This window comes from Primulina tabacum, chromosome 17, assembly GCF_025594145.1.
Source record: "Primulina tabacum isolate GXHZ01 chromosome 17, ASM2559414v2, whole genome shotgun sequence".
Classification (NCBI taxonomy): Eukaryota; Viridiplantae; Streptophyta; class Magnoliopsida; order Lamiales; family Gesneriaceae; genus Primulina; species Primulina tabacum.
The window spans coordinates 12,767,201-12,789,508 of NC_134566.1; the positions used below are offsets into that span (position 1 = coordinate 12,767,201).

The 22,308-nt window shown below is 31.3% G+C and overlaps 2 protein-coding genes across 3 annotated transcripts; one reads left to right on the forward strand and one right to left on the reverse strand.

Moving 5' to 3' along the window:
• Positions 1-10,620: 10,620 nt before the first annotated feature.
• LOC142530784 (importin subunit beta-1-like) lies at positions 10,621-14,986 on the reverse strand. Of its 2 annotated transcripts, none has more exons than XM_075636615.1 (3): positions 14,807-14,986; positions 11,430-13,897; positions 10,621-11,333 (listed from the first exon to the last, which is right to left on the reverse strand). In XM_075636615.1, the coding sequence occupies exons 2-3, from the start codon at positions 13,844-13,846 to the stop codon at positions 11,135-11,137; spliced, it is 2,616 nt and encodes an 871-aa protein (XP_075492730.1). In that variant the 5' UTR covers positions 13,847-13,897; positions 14,807-14,986; the 3' UTR covers positions 10,621-11,134. The 2 variants fall into 2 exon arrangements, with proteins under 2 accessions (XP_075492730.1, XP_075492729.1); XM_075636614.1 differs by having other exon boundaries at positions 11,430-13,853; positions 14,807-14,985.
• A 2,297-nt stretch (positions 14,987-17,283) lies between these two features.
• LOC142531641 (luminal-binding protein 5-like) lies at positions 17,284-21,311 on the forward strand. The gene is made up of 8 exons (XM_075637854.1): positions 17,284-17,517; positions 18,191-18,458; positions 18,559-18,773; positions 18,856-19,098; positions 19,544-20,023; positions 20,136-20,290; positions 20,380-20,462; positions 20,657-21,311. Exons 1-8 carry the CDS (start codon positions 17,460-17,462, stop codon positions 21,153-21,155), a joined length of 2,001 nt encoding a protein of 666 aa, XP_075493969.1. The 5' UTR covers positions 17,284-17,459; the 3' UTR covers positions 21,156-21,311.
• The last annotated feature ends 997 nt before the right edge of the window (positions 21,312-22,308 follow it).

The following is a 22,308-nucleotide window of genomic DNA, read 5'->3' on the forward strand; positions in this document are numbered from 1 at the left end:
TACTAATGGCATATTGGTATTACCTCCAGAAAAATAATATATTTAATTTTCTAATTGTTTAAATATATTAACGGGAACATTTGTGTATCCTTATCTTGAGAAAATTCATTGCATTTATAAATTTTGAACGGTAAATATAACTTTATAGTATACATTTAATTTGAAAATTGAATTCATTGGATGACAAACACTTCTTTCATTTTTATTTTTTTGTGTAACCCAAAAGAGTTAATATTTTTTCTCTTTTATCTTCTCCAACTCACTGTAAAAAGTTATAAATAAATACTCATATCTAGAAAAATATTTTTATTTATGGTTTTTCTTGTCTATATATTTGTTATATATGAACATATATTATACTTCATTGTCTTAAATGTCATATATTTTTACTATATAATTTGTGTACATTGAAGATGAATAAGTTCATTTTGTAGTTTTTTATTACATGGACTTAGGTTGATATATTAATATGTGATATACATAGATATAAGAATTTTCAAATTCAAATTATTCATAATGATTTTTCATAACAAAGGCCAACTCAAAATAATAAAAATTAGGATTCATAATTATTTTAAATATGATATAAAAATAATATGTGGAAACTTTTTTTGACATTTAGTTGCAAAATACAGTGATAAATGCATGTAAGTGCACTATTTCATTGTGACAATTATAACTTTATTTAAATATCTTATTTCTCACTCAATGATCAAAATTTGTATATTTCTTATTTTGATTATCGACAAATCCAATATTTCATTTAAATGTTTTTGTTAATAATATTTACACGAGTTTTATTGTATATTTATCCAATTTGAAAAGGATAATTTATAATTCAATATATAATAATATTTGAAAATTGTAAAGAATTTTAAAAATCGAGTAACATGTAAGGGATTATCAATTCAAAACTAAAAGTTGATGCAACATGTTTCTTCTAGCTTTACAATCGAATAATATAGGATCGAACGTTTGTCGCTTTACCAAAAGCTATAACTGATGGTAATTATGCAAGTCAAATCTTTAAATCATACAACAGCTCAAGCGCCTACCCATCGTGGACAATTATTATACCAAACAATCTATCTCCTAATAATTGCATCAATTGCAATCAATGAAAATCAAAGTCGCGATCTTGACTCTGATAACAATTGTAGGCTCAAGCGTATACTGTTTTATCAAAACCTATAGATTATGGTAACAGTGCAAATCAAATATTTTAAATACTACAACAACTCAAGCACAACATTTCAATTACTCTACCCAACATGATCAATTATTGTACCCAACAAATAATAACCTTTTACTATATAATGTTGACAAAATCTCGAAATCCAAATTGAAAGTTGAATTAATACATTTATATTCATCATTAAATTTTACTATTTAATTTTAATAGATTTAACATGGTTATCCACTAAAAATATTGAAAGAATTATTTATACAATTTAATAAAAAAGTCAAAGTACATCATTTTCTGATTTCGAATAACGATCACATTATTATTACGTTATAATGATAAATAAATTATTATTTTTAGTTTATCATCATAATCTTTACCTCAATAAACACATTTTCGAATGTAGGATTTTAATTTTAATATTGACATTAGATAATTATAGTATTAATTCTAACATTATTTTTTTATTCTTCTCAATATATTACTTTTTCTATCTTCAAATATATTAATCTATTTATTATTGTATACAAAGTATAAAAATTATTGGTTAATTGATCATATTTAAAATTAGATGTTTAGAAAAAATTCTAATATATCTTTAAAGACCAATAGATGATGAAAATAAATTTGAAATCAAGAGAAAAATTAAGAAAATGTAGAATATTATAGTGCATAAACTTTCGCTTTGTACAGTGACAAAACATAAGGTGAGACCAAGTGAGATACTTATATATATGAGTCTCATTGCAGTGTGACTCATTCAAACATTAACTTTTTATCTTTTTAAGTACATAGTGGCCTCCACCCTCACCGACTTCAATATTAAGAAGTCGAAATTAGTATTTTATAGTTAATAGACAATTATTTAGTTTTTATTTTCGTTCTTTTGATTAATTGTGTATTTTTTTTATGTTCTACCTAATTCATTTTTAGAATTTTTATTGAATTGTTATAATCATGATTAGAAGTGTTGCACACAAACAATATAAAATTAATATATTTTAAAATTTTAATATTGAAGTGTCGAATAAATGTATTAAATCATTATTTAATAACTTTTAGAAAAAAAATATACATCATGATTCAGATTTAAAGTGTCGAATAAATGTATTAAATCATTATTTAATAACTTTTAGAAAAACAATATACATCATGATTCAGATAAAGATTAACATACAAATAAAGAATTACGATGAATATCTTATAAAATAAATGGAGTTAGCCCAAAAAAATTAAATATGATTATTGTAAATGAATTTTTCTTACTTAATTAGAAAGTTTTCAACAAATGTGTTGAATTAATTAGAATGTTTTCAATATAGAATGTCGATAAATTTTTTTCCATGTGAGTTAGTGATTGAGTCCTTACGAACATTTAAAAAAATGTGTCTTTAGTTATAGTAACAGTGTCTTGTAATTTAAAATATTAAATTAAACAAATTAGCAAGACAAAAAATTAATTAGGAAATTCAAGAATACGTGATTACTCAATTAGTTTAATTGACACGTTCTTTAGTTTGCTGATTTAATAGATGTTAAATCCACAATCACTGAGTTTGGTAAGAATTCTTGTAGAATAAAATACAGTTATAATAAGTTACTTGATTGTATACGTAATAAAATTTTGTATATTTCATATATGTTTGATTTATTTCATTTATAAAATTGAAATTTTATATATTACGATATAAGATTTGTTATACATCTTAACATCGATAAATTCACTAAAAATTTATATATTAATTTCTGCTACCATTTAATTTTGGTTTCGCCTCAGACTTTTGTGTATTCGTTTGTTTGAATTTATTATTCCTCATTTTACCAAGACCCATAATATGTAAAACATTAAAGTGAATATTAATTTAAAGAGATGATAATATTTATATATTGTAATAAACATATTTACCCCTTACGATACTGATAAAACTAATTTAAAAATAATATGTTGATAATAAACATATTTACCCCTTACGATACTGATAAAACTAATTTAAAAATAATATGTTGACGAACATATTGTCATGAATATAAAAATACAACTCAAATGTCAACTTTGACATTCAATTTTGAGTGACTGCCAAAATGTCTTAACAACCCACAATTTTTAGACAAGATAATAACATCACAATTTTGAAATAAAACTGATATTTTTCATTTTATATCAAGATTTCATGATTGAAAATCGATAATATTAGATATACAGATATTTAATATAAACTCGTGCGAGCTCATTTTGGCTCACCTTTAAATGAGAGCTCATTTTGGCTCACCTTTAAATGAGTCGACAAAATTTCAACCCAACTCACTTAAATTGTTTTGCGGTGCAGGCCAAACTGACAGACCCAACCCAAATTGACGCATCAAATCCCAACGATCTTTTACCATATTTTATTTAAATAATTTATAAATATAAATCACAAAAAAGTATCTGTTGCAAAAAATTTTAATTTGAACACATAAATTCTAGCTAACTGTCACACGAGGACATGAGAAAAAATTAATAAGACACCAAAGAAAATTCACAATTCGATAATGAGTTATTTCTAAACTTTAATTAATTTAATTTACATAATGAAAAGATAAATAAAAATCTAAATCATTGGATTAAAAATAACATATTATAATGTGGGTAGACATAAAAAATTAAATACTAATAATCACACATATTTAAAATATGAATAAGGAGAAAGAAAAGACACATTTTAATAAAGTCGTAATAATTAATAAGGGTGTGATATCTATTATATATAATAGATAATAAAGTCACAATTAATAAGGGTAAGGGTGTCAAATAAAGTCACAATATATAATAAAGTCATAATAATTAATAAGAACGTGAAAGTATTCACAATTGAAATGGCATATTTATATATACTAGTTAAAGACACGTGCGACGCACGTGAAAATACATTTCTATTATCAATAATTGTTGTTAAATAAATGAGATCAGAAGAGATTAATTTACAAAAAATTATATATTAATGATTTCATGCTATATTAGTCGATAGACAATGAGTCATGCTACATGTGCAACCAAATTTGTACAATAATTCTTACAATTCAAAAAAATCAATACAGAAATTTCATTTATTAAAATCTCATTATAAATTAAATATAAAATTTCATTAGATAATAACAAAATCTCACGATATAATTTTTGTAAATATCGCAGTACGATATATTGGTTGTACCTTTAGCATTATCCGTAGGAAATTCAATGTAATATAATTTGTACTACATGTATTATAAAATGAATGCAAAAGATATTTGTTTAAAAATTTTATGTGTTATAAATCTAAGGTTATTCTTGAATGGAAGGATTTCAAATTCATGGATTTCAATACATTCAAATGTATTTTTGTTATTTTAGAGAAGTAACATCATAAACTTCAAATCCACTCATTTCATGTTTATATAGTAGTATTTCATGTTAATTATGATATTTTTCAAGTCCACCCAATAATAATGTTATTTGAAATTTATTTTACTTTATATAAATAATAATATGTAAATAAGTAATGTGTGGATTCAAGATTTGATATATTGTTTTATTGTTAACAATAAAATTATAATTATAATCCATAAATTTGAAATCAATTTATCCAAATGCAATCTAAATAAATTAATAATTGTTGAAAAACATAGTAGTTAAATATTATAATTTTGTATAAATTAGACATTGGAGAAAATATAATATAAAATTGATATCACAATAGTTATTAAAATTAAATTTGAGAGAAGAAAAAAGTATAATACATAACGTTGCCCACTTATTTTACCACGTATTATTGATTTATGAAAAATAAAAATATAATATAGATAATATATTTTAAACCTTAAATTAATTATTGTGTCAAATGTTTTCTTCTTTTATATTTTCAATTTATATTGCTTTTATTATTATTTTTTTTGTCACCAGTTTTTCTACTCTGTGAAAAAAAAATATTCTCGTCATCTTCATTAGCAAATCTTATGAGAAGAAATGTATATTCTTCTCTATTTGATGCCTCTACAAATCTTCACACAAATTAAGTGTTTTGTAGGAAAAAAAGTTTGTTTCATCAAGCAAATAAAACCAAAGAATTTTGTTATTTTAGTATTCTACAAATTATATTTATTTTTTGTAAATATTTTAACTTAATATACAAGCAAATAAAATCAATGAATTTCGGTTATTTTATCTTCTAGACAATTGACAAAATATGATTTAATTAATATTTTATTATATTTATCAAAAAGTGTTCAACTCTTATTAATATAACATATTTATGCAATATGTTATTTAAATACAAAAATTCAAAATTACGATAACATTTTTTTTATATTTCATACTATATTATTGGAAGTATTAAATTTGTATATATTAATTTTTTTTCTGAGAAACTTCTTGTATATATAACTCATTCGAAAGATTATAGATTTACAAAATAAAACAAATCATATTTGATTTAATATTTTGTGAAAAATATATGTTCACTTCATCTACAAGCAAATAAAAACAAATAAATTTGACCTTTCTGGTTATCAATCATAACTCATAAGGAGAAATATTGGGCAATAATGAATAATTTTTGTAAAGATTTATTCATAATAATTTAAAAAATTACCTTCAAAGATATGTCATTTCAGATTACATAAATCTATAATTGATTTACTTATATCCATCATTTATAAAACACATCTTCGTCAATTGCAAGATCATCAAATAAGTAATTGTTATAGTTTCTGATCTTTACAAATACAAAAAATAGTTAAAATTAGTAAAACTGTATGTATTCAGTCATATATTGTTAAATTTTAATAATAAACTAAGGCTTTGAAAAATATAAGTTGGATTTTTTTATAAAGAAAAATAGATAGAATAAATACTCAGGAAATATTTATAAGGTCATCTTTCTTCTATATCCAATAATGCTTTGTATCATTTTTGTAAAATGTAATTAACCGTCGAACCTTCTTCATAACACCAACCCACATTATTTAATCATTTGTTTTCATTATTTTAATTCGTCGTTTTAAATTAATTATTCTCAATTAATGCAAAATAGAGGATATTTAATATCATGTCTTTACACAAATTATGGTTTTTGTGGAAAAAATTCGCAATATTTACAACCAAATAAAACAAAAGAATTTTGGTATTTCAATATTGTACAAACTAATTTTATTGGGAAAAAATTATTTTCGCTTCATCTATAAACAAATAAAACCCATGATTTTTTGTATTTCAATATTCTCAAATTAATATTTTGCGGAAAAAAATATGTTCAATTCATCTACAAGAAAGTATAAACCAAAGAATTTTGGAGTTTCAATCTTCTTGGCAACTTGACTCTTGCCTAGCATACGTAGATTGATAATCTTGACATCATCATAATAATTGATTTTACAAAAACTTCCTCACCAAATTAAAGATAAATTTCTTGCACATATAAAATCATTCAAAAGAATATAAATCTACAAAATAAAATAAATCACATTCAAACAAATATTTTTGTAAAAAACATTTGTTCACTTCATCTACAAGTAAATAAAAACCAAATAACTTTGACTTTGTCTATGGAGAAGTAGTGTGTATTGCTAATGAATAAATTTTATAAAAATTTATTTATCATAATTTTAAAAATTTACATTCAAAGATATATATTTTAATATTACAAAAACTATAACTGATTTGTCAATATGTATCTCTTATAAAAATAATCATTCGTTAATTGCAAGAATCTCTCATAAAATAATTGTTATAGTTTATAGCCTTTAAAAAGAGGAAAATATAGTTAAAATTAATACAAATATATTATTCAATCTTATATCGTTAAATTTTCATAATGAATCAATGCTTTGAACAATATTAGTTGACTTTCTTTTTGATAAAGAAATATAGATAAAATAAATATCAATAAAATATTTATTAGGATTATCTATATTTATATCTGATAATTCTTGTATCATTTCGTAAATGTAATTAAATATCGAACCTTCTTCGTGACACCAACCTTGTTAAAACAAAAACAAAATTAGTTTAATTATTTGGCTTCAATAGTTTAATTCTTCTTTTTAAAATAATTAATCTTAATGAACGTAAAATAAAAGATATTTAACGTCATATCGTTATACAAATTAAGTTTTCGTGGAAAAAATATTTTCACTTTATTTACAAGAAAATAAAACAAACGAATTTTGTTATTTTAATCTTCTGCAAATTAACTTTTTTGTGAAAAAATCTACAAATTAAGTTTTTTGTGAAAAAATTCTTTTTCACTTCATTTATAAGCAAATAAAACCAATATATTTTGGTATTTCAATCTTTTCAAATTAATATTTTTTGTGAAAAAAGTTTGTTCAATTCATCTACAAGAAAAAAAATCAAAGAATTTTAAAGTTTCAGTTTTTTTGGCAATTTGATCATTATCTAACATAAATGTAGTTTGACAATTTTGTCCCTATCATAATAACTGATTTGACAAAAACATCCTCAATTCTTCACTAAATTTTTCCTGTATGTACAAACTAAGGGCAAAGTTGACATTACACAATAGAAAAACTTTGACCTTGATTCACACTTTTATAATATAAAATAATAATAATAATAATAATTGTATAGATTTGATCATTATATAACATAAATGTAGTTTGACAATTTTGTCCTTATCATAATAACTGATTTGACAAAAACATCCTCACTAAATTTTTCCTGTATGTACAAACTAAGGATAAAGTTGACATTACACAATAGAAAAACTTTGACCTTGATTCACACTTTTATAACATGTATAGATATATATATATAATAGATATATGTGTGTGTGTGTGGGTGAAAGGACAAAATTGAAAAATATATCAATAAAAAATTGGCATTTAAAATGGTCAACTTTGGGCAGCAGAGTCCAATTTTTTAACAATTAAGGAAGAAAGAGACGGAGGAAGCTAAGAACTAAAGGGTCGTTACGGGGAGTAATTGTTCTGACTTTGCTTGCACCTCGGTATACTCTTTTGTTGTTACTATTATTTTCGAAACATCCCTCAATTTAATTCAAAATTTTCCAACAGTAAATATCTTATATCAATAATTCATTAATCATTACTTGAAGTTCTAATTAAATTAAATGTTTAATAAAATTAAAAAAAATTATATAAATTATTATTAAAATTTTACACACATGCATAATTTATTATTATATATAATGATTTGTGGGAGAAAAAGATAACTTTCAGATTTAGTGGCCAAGAAGGGTTTGATAGATAGGAAGTGACGCGAAGGGGCTGAGTCACTTGTCTTACTCCTCTACCATCTTCGTCATACATGTGATTCTATAACAAATTGGGATGTATATATGTACATTTTGGGCAATGCCACGCCCGACAAAAAAAAGCGATTTTACCTTACCAGAGGTTTAGATAAACTTGAGAGGAAGAAAGTTTTATAAACGATAAAATATTTGGAATTTTTGCATAAAATATTTGGAATTTTTGCCCATTTCACAGTTTGACATGATGAATGCAGCAGCAACACGGGCCAAAAATTTGAGAGGGTTCCACACCAGTGCAGAACTAATTTATTGATTTGACCATTTGATCAGATCTTTTCAGTTGTAATGGACGCCTGTCGGCTATTTGCAAAAGGGTAAGTAAACTAATCTCCAATGTACTAAAGTAATAAGCATCGCTAGATTTAGCTCAATTAATCACCGATTGCATGGATTATCTATCCTATAGGATTCATGGAGAAGGAAGGACAAAGATGGTTGCTTCCACAACCAGGATAGGATAGATAATCCATGTAATTGGTGATTTTGGTGCAGTCCCACTTTGGACATTGATGAAGAAAAGGAATTAATATATGCAAAACTTTTTTTATACTTGGACATCCTCAACAAAATGAGTCATTAATCTGATGTTTTAATTGACATGTTTCTCTAAATTCTGGACTGCAGATGTGGACCTGTGGCGTGAGCCAATTTCTTGTACAAGAATGTCGCATCAATGCAGAAGGAGAAGTGCTTTACTTTCATGTGGACAAACCTTCGAAGCATAATACTTATCACTCATCCTTTTACAATTCAATCTACCTTTTCTTAAGTTAAAATTATCGTGAATCCAGTCAGATATTAACCAGTCTGAAATATCAAACGAGAATTTTTCACCTGTTCTTTTGCCTCAATATTTATTTTAGTTTATTTTCAAAAAAAAAATTATTTATTTTAGTTGATGTCATAAAGCTGTACATCTAATATATAAATGAACGGGGTAGTGACGAATCTCCTATCAAGAAGAAAATAGACTAGAAATTTAAAATATTTTCAGGTTGGGTTGAGAAATCGACCCTGTTCCCTGATTCTTTAGTATGCAATTGAATGATCTCGTGCGAGGTATTGTAATCACTTTACCCCCATTGAAGTTCTTAGATGGTCTAAAAACTATGTCATCAGAGATATTATAAACACTTGATTCACACGTATACCACTTTTCAAATGAATCGACCTCTGACATAAGCATAACTATACTGTGGTTGCTTGGTGAATGTGGAACTTAAATACACCCCCATGCACACGATATACTCTAAACAACTTGCACGGATCTGTTGTGCACAACACCAGATCCATTTCCCTAAACAACAAATCAACTTACCAATATTCGAAGCACGCACGGTAAATTAGCCTATAACGCAAATACGATAGAGTTGTCAAAATAACCCAATAGACACTTGTACTATTTCAGCTATGGACAAAACCATCAATTTTCAATCCAATAGAGAGTTTAGATTAGTGGAAAGTCTACCAATGTACACAGGAATTGAGCCTAAATCAGAAGCAAACGTAGTGACTAAAGAAAATTTTCGGTTAACTGATGGTTCCACCAAGGCCAAATTACTAACGGATCGAGGACTTGGAATTGTAACAGCATACTGCGATGGAATATGAATCATACGAACAAACGGTCCCATAAATATACAGAAAGATAAATAAGCCACTAACATTCAAAAATCTTATGAACATAAATCGTCACCATTTCTGAACAAGCTTTACATTGAAAAAGGAAAAAAAGTCCGAGCATAAAAGAGACAACAAATCATGTATATATACAATGGCATATAAACTTATACACTCAACCTTTTCTATGTCATCACTATTTCATGACATGCCAAAATCCAAATCTTGAGCAATTTCAAACAAAATCTATTCTACATTCAAAAGAAGAAAATTTGTACCTTTAGCATAGAAAAGAGCAGCAGCATGCATGTTCTCACGGAGAGTTAGTCTTTTGACTATAAATAATGTGAAACAACAATTATACACAACCTAAAAAACAAATGATACATAACCTGACTGAGATTTAATGACACCACCCCCATATGACTGCTAATTTGACTAAATGAATGAAATTTAATGCAAATAGATGATTTGGACCAATGCAAAATAAAGACCAACTAATAAATGGAAAAAATGATGTATGAGATTAAAATATATAAAATATGTAAGAAAAAGGCGACGGGTGACTGGTTTCGATCCCACATAATCAAAATGTAGCACTAGTACAGTTATCACTTGATCACCCAAAGAGCAAGTAGCACCAGAATTACAAGATCGCATATCTCCACCTAACACCACCATTTTAGTCTAAAAATTAGCTTGGAACAAGTATGTGTCCAATATTTCCATCCAGCATGTTCAAAATCATCTCCCTCTCCGACGCAATCACCAAAATAGACAACCCCCCGTCTCGGTCCTTCAAGAAAGTTTTCAGATGTCCCTTTACCCAACTCCATCTCATGGAAAAAGAACCCATATCCGCTGATGCTGATGCATGAGTTAGCAACACCAAGAAGAAAAACACTTCGGCTATCAGCAAATGACAATGATCGGCATGACTCAACTATCGTCCAACTTGGATCCCGACTTTACATAACCATATACATGAAGGCAATCTAATATTTGCCAGGTGGACACAATATCAGACAGATATGGCACGATTAATGGCCATCCTGGCCCACTCAGCAGATTCTTTAATCAAATGGTCCTCTGAAGACAAGCATTCATTTAAAAAGTCTTTGCTTGATAGAGACTGCTGAATCAAAGAACCAGCATTACTTCCCAAAGTATCAGCTAGATCTCCAAGGACTCCAATTGCAGTTTTCATGACAACATCATCCCTAATATGGATGGATAAAACAATTAGATAAGAAGATTTAAAAAAAAAATTGCAAAATCCGAACTCAAAAACAAATTATAAGATTAGAGTTACTCACATATCTTTCTCCATGTATATGCTATCCAGGAACTGCAGGATATGAGGCGCATATGGAATCAAGAGTTGGGTCTTAGGAGAATTCTTGAAGCCCTGAAATATCCCAGAATATGCCTCTAAAATTCCATTCCTTAGAAGATTAGTATATTCCAGCATTTCATCGTCAACATCTTCTGTGTGCGCCGACAACTCGGCTGCGCTCTGCAACATGGGCATGGAATACATCAAATACTTCTCAAAATTTTCTCCAATTGCTAAAGCTATGTCACCAAAGCATGAAAAGATGGGAGGCTTCACAGAACGATGCAGCTGGTTGCTTGACAAGTCTTTCAGAAGCTGAGTCATGATTCCATCACAAAAGGGTAGAACCGTATCCTCCAGTGCCCTGCAGATATCGCCTACAACACCAACTGTAACAGCACAAACTTGGTATTCCTCGAAATTCTGGAGACCCATCTCCAAATACTTGTAAAAATCTGGTATGTACTTGGCAAAGTTGGGACCTGTAGCATAGGCAAGCGCACCAATAGCAAGCATTGCTTCCTCATGGACTGTAGCACTTCTACAAGCAAATACTTGGAGAAAAAGATTCATGATCTGATCTGAAAACTGCATGAAGGCATACTTGGTGGATTCTGTTGCTCCTAATTTCTGGATGATAACCTGTAAACACCCACAGAGAAGGCCTTGCAATTCATTTTGCTTCTCTCTCTCATCAGATGAAAGTTTCTGCGGCTCTAGAGTCTTGTGAAGCTCTGTCATGAGAACTTGGACAAGTTCCAACACTAAGTGAGTTGTTTCATTAGTTGAACACCTCACTACTTCATTTAGGGTCTCATATGCTGCTGTCCTAAGTCGAGACTCACCAGCATCTTCTCTATGAGTAACAATAAGAAGCGACTGAACAATTTCTTGGAAATAAGGTGTCAAGGGAGATGTAGATCCCACATCTTCGTAACCTTGGGCAAGAAAATAGAGAGCGCCGCAGGCTTTCTCAGCAACATTAGGAGCATCTTTCATGCTCTGGAGGAGAACTGTGATAATTTGTTGGCTGTTTGTAAGGGTAATAATGGGGGTCACCATTGTTGAACCATGAAGAAATTCAAATATTCTGCCTAGGGTCCATGCAGTGGTGTCCTTTACATGGCTATTGGGATCATTAGTCAAAGCTGTGAGCATGAAACTAAGAGCAACATTGACAATAGGGGTTAACTTCTCAGGTGAAGGACCTTCCAGTATAGAACCAAACGCGTAAGTGGCAGCTTCTCTTTGCCTCCAATCGTCTTTTGTTACATTTTCTTCAATAAATGGCATCACAAGTGGTACAATGTCATCCCCCACAGTACGGGTAACCAAGCCAAGGCATGTACCACCAGCCATTGCAAGGTTCCAAGCACCTTCATCCTGATCCTGATCATCTTCTTGCTTAAGAAGTGTCTCTAACAACAAAGGAACAAGTACAGAGAGTGCCTGCTTGATAAAATAATGGCATGGGACATTGGAGTCTGCTGTGAAATCACCATCATACTCTTCCAAAATATCAATCTCCTCATCACATATTGAGCTCCAAAATTCAATTGCTTGAAGAGCAACAGGTTCTAGATCTTCTCGGACTGCCTTGGATGTGATGTTGAAAATGTCTTGAATATATGGAGCTAATTTATCATAATATGTTGACCCTATTGAGACCAAACACTCAAATGCAGCCTGCCGAATTTTCACATCTGGCGAGAGTGTGGCCTCGCAAACAACTCTCATTATGTAATCGCGCTCCATATCATTAGAAAAGTTGGCCTGGGCAAATCCAAGAGCATTATATAGAGCTCGGGTGGCAGCAAGTCGAACCTCTGTATTTCCTTCATTAGAATTCATGCCTTGGACTACAGCCGTGAGTATTTTGTTTACTTGATCCTGATCAACAACCTCCGGGCTAACTTCTTCACACATGTATCCCAGAGTTTCGAGTGAGGCTTGCTTAACATGAAAAAGGACCTGGTGACTATTTGATAAAAGGGATCCTATAAGCTCAGGCCACTGCTTATGCGGTAGTTCAATGCCAGCAACTTTTGCAATGACTTGTGAGGCTGTTGACCTAGCATCAGACACTGGAGACGAGAGGGTCTGTAACAAGCATGCCTTGATTTGGCTCTTCACAGATGCATCTAATGATAACCATCTCTGCACGAGCTCAGACTTCCTGTGCTGCTCCTTGGCATCCAAAGCATTCTTCAAAATCAAACCAGCTAGTTTACGACTTTCAACTGGCTTCTCCTCACTAGCGAGCTCTCCAGAAAGGGAAAACAAGAAACCAGGAAGGTTTTGCTCCTGAAACTGTTTTAAGGTTTCTTCAGCATGCTTCCTTAAAGTTGAATCGACTGACTGTGCACTGAGAAGAACTTGAGTGACTTCCACAGCCATATTTTCCCTGTCAAGTTCACATGTGAGGATCAGATTACCATGTCTACACAGCTAAAAATAGAAACCAGGATTAGGTCTTTCTAAATGTCAAAGACTTAAAAAATGGATAAATACTCATTTAGCAAGTCAATAGCTATGAATGTTGAAAAGATTTATGTTTTATTTAAGAATAATCAAGTGCATCTAAAGAGAATCAGTGAGCATATTGACCGTCGTAAAATCAACTAAAATGAAGTCCTTTGCTTTTTACATAACCAAACCTCCATAATATATGTGCTACATCCATCATTTTCATACAGTATGACAAACAGAACAAAAATGAGATTTTCAGTTCCATGACGGAGGAATCGTGCGAGGTTAGTTACATTACCCGTTTAACGCATGAAATGACAATCTATTGTTTCCGGAACGCAGGAAGATGAAATTAATTTTAACCTCATTGACCGACACTGCATAAAATGTCCCGTGCCGCACATGACAAAATTCAGTAAACAAAACTAACCCAAAATAGATCCGAAGTTGATCCTTCAAACCCAATAAAATCTACATCTACGATAATGGGAAACGACTGCAATTTAACAATAATCAATTAATTCCTCGGACCATATACAAAGAAAAAAAAGGAACCAGACCACATGAAAACAGTTAAAAAGGGGGAGGAATAATCCAAAAGCTAACAAAATCAGCCGAAGCTCTCCGCTACATAAACAACTTCAGAAAGCAATTTGATCTATCAACATATATCGACCCCAACTCCCAACTCCCAACTAATATTTTCACATTCACAAGTAACCACCGCGGATCATCAATCCGTAAAGCAAGTTGATCAGTACAATACAATACGCGGATACAGTAATCAATCAACAACCGAAGCTGAACTCCACTAGATTGCGACGAAACATAATATGATAATAATACATCAAATAACATAAAAACAAAAACGGCGCAACCAAAAATTACCTGAGGAAAGTTGTTTGCCAGGAGAAGAGATTCCACTCAAGGATCGAGGAAATCCAAAAACGGCGCCTACTGGAAACCCTAAATGAAGTGGTTCCTAGAGAGAGAGAGGCGCAATTGTACAGCAGAGCTGAAACCTTAAAAGCTTAACTGAAACACATCTGGCAGTAATCATTCCATGTATTTCCCTCCCAAATGGATTTATCGACTACGGATTGGACCAGCAAGTTTCCTTTTTTAGGCAACATTTTTAATACATTTTTTTAATTACAAGTATTTTTTATTTGAACTTTTTTTCTATAAAAGTCTTTTTTTTATCTTATTTTCTCATCTTCGTTTTTACTGATTAGTTTTCGAAAGCAATTATACACATTATATTCTAACGTAATATATAGTTAATTTAATTTAATTCTTCATGTATTTTTAATAATATTAAAAAAACTATTTTCTATGATGATATATTTACAATGAAAAATGCCTCCTTTTATAATAATCATTCTAATTTATTAAACAAAATGCCATCATAGTAACTGATGGTCTCTTTGGTCGGCAATTTTAATTTATAAATCTCTATGGAGCTTCGACTCTAATTCTAATGGTAAGATTGAGTTTACTGTTTTACTCAAAGTTATATCTGATAATAATATTGCAACTCAATATTATAATCATACAATAATTTAAATGTCACGTAACGATACTGATAAGATTACAATTCACATAATTTGAGTATGTTTCAAACTTCTACAACTCACCAATATTATTTCTGAATAAAAAAGATGTAATGTCACATCTTTTATATCATTTTTATAGTCATAGTAGCAAAACAACAAAACAAAACAATAACACTTGCGATGGTTAGAGTTGTCAAAAAAGGCTAGGGGCGAGTTGAGATATTGTCAATCCATACAGCGCTATTTGACGGGATGAGGCGGACAAATCTGTCAATTTTTAATTATATTTGACTGATTGATCGTAACTTACCATAACTCATAATTTGACTGGCAGACATTCATTTTGACAACTTTAACGACTGTGACACATGGTGTAATCTTTCATCCATGTATGCTCCTCATGCTATCCCCACTTCGTTCACTTCCTTTCCAAGTGATGAACATCGAGCCCTGAACACAAGCTAGGTCAAGTTCTAGGTCAAGTTTTAGCATTCCTTTGGCACTCCAACCTTAAAGTTGGACCATCAATCGATCTTCTAGCAAATATAATTATCTCAACAGTTCTTTGATCTTTTATTAAAAATGATAGAATGCAACTTTTTAGGAGACTAGTTCTGTTGAGCAAAGGTTAAGTTGTGCGGACTATTATTAGTTATTACCCTTAATTATTTATTAAAAATATTAAAATTAAACATTTTAAGATAAAAAATCACAATTAAAATCATGTAAGTTTCACAATATTCAATTTTTACTACGTTTATTTTTTAAAAAGATTCATATACTTTTTTTTGGAAATAATTCAGAAAATTTTAAATACCCTGAATGTGTAAAAAAACAAAATTTTGAATTTGAAAATTTAAAAAGCTTGCAAATTAAAATTTTGGATCTAAGAAATTAAAATTTTAAAAAAATATATACGTATAAAAAATGAAAATTTCTTCTTCTCTCTTTTTTTTTTTTAAAAAAAATTCCTAATAAATTGTTTAATTTATACAAGTCAAACTAATCAATTTTAAGTCGGTTTGATTTTTTTTGTTTCAATTTTCGAATCAAATCGATTCTATTAATCATCTTGATTTAAGCAAAATTTTGTTCATCCCAATCATCCCCAACTTTCATGGCAAAAACTTGTGTGAGACGGTCTCACGTGTCGTATTTTGTGAGACATGTATCTTATTTAAGTCATCCATGAAAAATTACTACTTTTTATGCTAAGCGTGTTACTTTTTATTGTGAATATCGGTAAGGTTGACACGTCTCACAGATAAAGATTCGTGAGATTGTCTCATGAGAGAACTACTCAACTTTCATAATAGTATTGTTTGATTTTGTAAATTTCAAAAATTTTAACATCATTATTATTTTATTAATAATTTATAAATATGATTATTGTTGTTTATTATCAACATTATTAGATCTCTTAAAAAATTTAACTTTTATAATAAAAGTAAGCTTCAAAAATTAAATATAGGGCACGGGGTTTCAAATCCCCGCCACTGGTAAATAATTACAATTTCATATTATTTATTTTAATTAATTAAGTTAAAGAACTGGGTATGATTTGCGATTAATGATTTCCTCAATTGATTAATGATATAATTAATATTAATATTATATAAATTGATCAACAGAACAAGTTCTCCAGACCAACGGTCACGATGATCCCAACTCTCAGACGAAGCCCATTGGTCAGCAACTCCACATTCCGATTCTGATTGGTCCACGTCAGTGCGAATGACTCGATTATCCTCTACAGGTGGCCTAGCAAGCACCCGTTTCCCGATTCAAAGGTCACACGAAGACAAACGTCATACACGAGAGTTCATTGGTCCACGTCATCACCTGTGGTGAGCTATGTCTGCATACTGTTTTGCTATATAACATCCCTCCACCTCCAGTCTTCCCATTCCAGATTCATTCAGAAACCCACACACAAAGCTCACAGAAGAAAAACATAGTACTCTCCATTGTTGAGCTTCACGGATATGGCTGCCGCGTGGGAGAGACGCGCATCTTCGGTCGTCTTCGGGATCATCTTGCTCGGTTCGGATATTCTCTCCTATTTCCATGGAAATCATCATATTTAGCTTAAATGTTTGCGTACTGATTTGATTTTGGTTCATATATTCCTTTTTAGCTTCTTGTGTTGCATTTCTGAGAAGGATGCTTTTTGTTGTTGAGGAAATGTTATTATATGGCTTCTAGATATGTCGATCCAAGTTTATGTCGTTGTAAGGGCTGCCATTATGTAGATCTCAGGCTGCAAATGATCTTATTTTGATTTGGTGGTGATGCTATGATGATTTACTGGTGAAATAATCGTTGATCTGGCGTATTGCATCTTGTTTTCTAGTCATGGTTGTTTTTTCTAATGTGCTAATTATGACAGATTTGGTGTGGTGGTGTTGGCGTGTTGCCATTTTTTTTCTAAAAAAGTATCCCTTTTTTGAAGGATTCGAAGTGCATTTATCGTTTATGGATTATCTTGTGTGTTTATTCGGTGTTTTAAGGTGATTATTAAATATCTATATATGAATTAGGAGTAGAATTTATGAGATTACTTTCTGACGAGGAGATGGAAAGTAGTTTTTTGCTATTTAAGCAACCCATTTGTTTAATTGATGTGATTGCTCTGACTTGTACAACACAAAGTGGCGTATCTTATGTCATGATAAAATTCATTGTAATTAACGTGTTGATGTATCTCTTGAAACAGGAAGTTTATTTGCATTTTCCATAGCTAAAGAGGAGGCTGAAAAAATTGGAACAGTTATTGGCATAGACCTTGGGACTACTTATTCATGTGTTGGTGTCTACAAAAATGGACATGTTGAAATCATAGCGAACGATCAAGGAAACCGCATCACCCCATCGTGGGTTGGCTTCACCGACAATGAGAGGTTGATTGGAGAGGCTGCGAAAAATCAGGCAGCTGTTAACCCCGAAAGGACTGTCTTTGATGTCAAGCGACTTATAGGAAGAAAGTAATTAACCTTTTTTTGGTGGCATTCAATTCTACTTATTATGTCATCAAATGCTAATAAGAGTAAAATCACGATTGTTCTAACTCTTGCTATTATACAGGTTTGAGGATAAAGAAGTTCAAAGGGACATGAAGCTTGCCCCCTATAAGATTGTGAACAAGGATGGAAAGCCTTATATTGAAGTCAAAATCAAAGACGGTGAGACTAAGGTCTTCAGTCCTGAAGAGGTCAGTGCCATGATTTTGACAAAAATGAAGGAGACAGCAGAGGCTTACCTTGGAAAGAAGATAAAGGATGCTGTTGTCACTGTCCCTGGTAAATAGTTGGTCCCTATGTCTTTTACTTGGAGAGGAAATATTATGTCATTTATTGATGATTTGTATCTTCTTTTCTGCAGCTTACTTCAATGATGCGCAGAGGCAAGCCACAAAAGATGCAGGTGTAATTGCTGGATTGAATGTTGTAAGAATAATTAATGAACCCACCGCAGCAGCAATTGCTTATGGTTTGGACAAGAAGGGCGGTGAAAAGAACATTCTTGTCTTTGACCTTGGTGGTGGAACATTTGATGTCAGTATTTTGACCATCGATAATGGTGTTTTTGAGGTTCTTGCTACAAATGGAGACACTCATTTGGGAGGTAAGCTGTTTTTTGAGTTTCTTTGCTTTGTTTTTAAATATTGATTCCATGATATAATTAAAGCCAAAAAAGGAGAGAAATCATTAAACTTTATATTCATCTGAAGCCAAATGGAACCTTAGGAGGCTATATACTTATGCACATGTATTTCACGACAAGACCTCTCTATAATAGAAATTGAAAATAAAACTACCAATATGATTGTTAAATGAGTCGAGCTGATGCCCCAACCTGTAATTTATTATATTATTGTCTCTTCTTGATGAATTTTCTTGTCTACTATTTCCCTACTGCAGCAACATCTTGAACTTAGGAGTTTGCATGTGGGATAAATGCTGTCTGGTTTAGCTTTTTGTTTTTGTCCTGGGGTCTAGTGGTAGTTTGAGTACCATATTAGGAATCTCATATCAATATTTACACGTTTGAATTTTGATTGCTCCCCCAGGTGAAGATTTTGATCAGAGGATCATGGAATACTTCATCAAGTTGATAAAGAAGAAGCATGAAAAGGACATCAGCCAGGACAAAAGAGCACTTGGCAAATTGAGGAGAGAATGTGAGCGAGCTAAGAGAGCATTGAGCAGTCAGCACCAAGTCCGAGTGGAGATTGAATCTCTCTTTGATGGCGTTGATTTCTCAGAACCTCTCACAAGAGCTCGGTTTGAAGAATTAAACAATGATTTGTTCAGAAAGACCATGGGACCTGTAAAGAAAGCCATGGAAGATGCTGGATTGGAGAAGCGCCAAATTGATGAAATTGTTCTTGTTGGTGGAAGCACCAGAATTCCTAAGATCCAACAGCTACTTAAGGATTATTTTGACGGGAAGGAGCCGAACAAGGGTGTTAACCCAGATGAGGCAGTTGCTTTCGGCGCTGCTGTTCAAGGAGGAATCTTGAGCGGAGAGGGAGGTGATGAAACAAAAGGTAATACCTAACATTTTCTTTTATTTTCTAGCTGATTTTATATGTGAGTTGAATTTGTGAAAGTTTGGATAAAAGGATTTAGTCTCTAACTAGTAAATCGAGCCTATGTCAGATATTCTTCTATTGGATGTGGCTCCACTGACCCTCGGTATTGAAACTGTTGGTGGGGTGATGACCAAATTGATTCCAAGAAACACTGTGATACCAACCAAGAAGTCCCAAGTTTTTACGACTTATCAGGACCAACAGACTACGGTCTCAATTCAGGTAACTGGCATTTCATTCTTGAAAATTCGAATGAACTGTAATACTCTGCTTATTATGCAGTTGATGACTTAAATTCAAATCCATGACAGGTCTTTGAGGGTGAACGAAGTATGACAAAGGACTGCAGATTGCTTGGGAAATTTGACTTGACGGGAATAGCCCCTGCCCCAAGGTTCGTATGATTGTATTTTTTTGGTCCAAGGATGCAGCTGAATTTAACCTGACTTGCAATTTTTGGTTTCGTGGAGTCACGAGACAAGCTTTAGCTTAAAAGCAGTTCATTTTCGCCCTTACGCGCTGCCTTTGGCAGTTTTTGTCGTTTGAAGACTTGATCTTACTAGTTATGCATCTTTTCTTTCTGAACAGAGGAACCCCTCAGATTGAAGTCACATTCGAGGTTGATGCCAATGGTATTCTAAATGTCAAGGCAGAAGACAAAGCCTCTGGTAAATCGGAGAAGATCACTATCACCAACGACAAAGGTCGTTTAAGTCAGGAAGAAATCGAGCGGATGGTAAGAGAAGCCGAGGAATTTGCTGAGGAAGACAAGAAGGTCAAAGAAAGAATAGACGCGCGTAACAGCCTAGAGACCTACGTCTACAACATGAAGAACCAAATCAACGACAAGGACAAACTTGCTGACAAACTGGAGTCAGATGAGAAGGAGAAGATTGAGACAGCAACAAAAGAAGCCCTCGAGTGGATGGATGACAACCAGAACGCGGAGAAGGAGGATTTCGAGGAAAAGCTGAAGGAGGTCGAAGCAGTATGTAATCCTATCATCACCGCAGTTTATCAGAGATCCGGTGGCGCCCCGGGTGGAAAATCAGAGGAAGACGACGAAGATGCCCATGATGAATTGTAGAAGATTGGGTATATGGTAAATCTTTTAGGTTTGGTTCCTTGATACTGATGACTGAGGGATTAGAGGAACTTGAATTTTTGTTTACAGGAGGACAGTATTGTATTTTAAGGGGATTTTTCATTACATTTCACGCCGATTGGATTTGGATTGGGATTATTCGATGTTAAAGATGAAAGGGGATCGGTTACGGTGACCGGAAGCGCAACGGAAGTTTAAAATCGAATTTTTCATGAGGAAATTTCGGCCACCATGATATTGTGTGTAGCAAATACAATAAACACCAAAATGTCATACATAGGGTGTTGAGAAAATCGTTACCAATCAACCTCTTGAGGTTGATGATGGCTCCAACTAAAGTGTAAACACTTTAGCTCTTGAATGGATGAGTTGATCTACAAGCTTTCTCATTTTTTTCAAAATCAAGCCCACCACTTGCAAGCTAGAACCCTTTTTATTTTGCACTAGAAAAATAAGAAGATTTTTCAAAGAGAAGTGTGTATTTTTCTTCAACAATTGAAGAACACAATGAGAGAAAAATTTGAGAGAATTCACTTGCTCATTTTCGGCCCTTGCATCTCAAAAATTGGGAGAGGAAGACTTGTCTTGGTCTTGTAAAAAGCAAAAGGCAAAAGTAGCATGCCAAGCCTTGATATTTGAAAAAGTTGTCTCCAACTCTTCACCTCCCATACATGCAATATTATATGGTGTTTTTAACAATTAAAAATCATGGACTAAATTTAATTATCTCAAACATTTTGAGATTAAACATTACTTGAATTTACTCAAGTCCACTAGTTAAATAATTTATTTAAATTGAGTTCTACAAGACTCAATATAATTTAATTAATTCAACACTTGAATTAATTTAATTATTTGGACTCTACTAGGTCCACTAGTGTTTAATTAATTCAACACTTGAATTAATTTAATTTAGTCCATAATAATATTTATGAAAATCACAATTTTCAAATACATTATTCACTTGGCCAACTTTTAATTTAGGAACACTTCCATAAATTAAAATTTACATTTCTCTCATAGAAGTCATACTTTTATTTTTCTTTACGCTTATAAACTAATTTATAAGCCGTTCAACACATTGAACTAATTTCTCCTTTCTAGAAGTCATACTTCTAATTTTCCTTACGCTTAT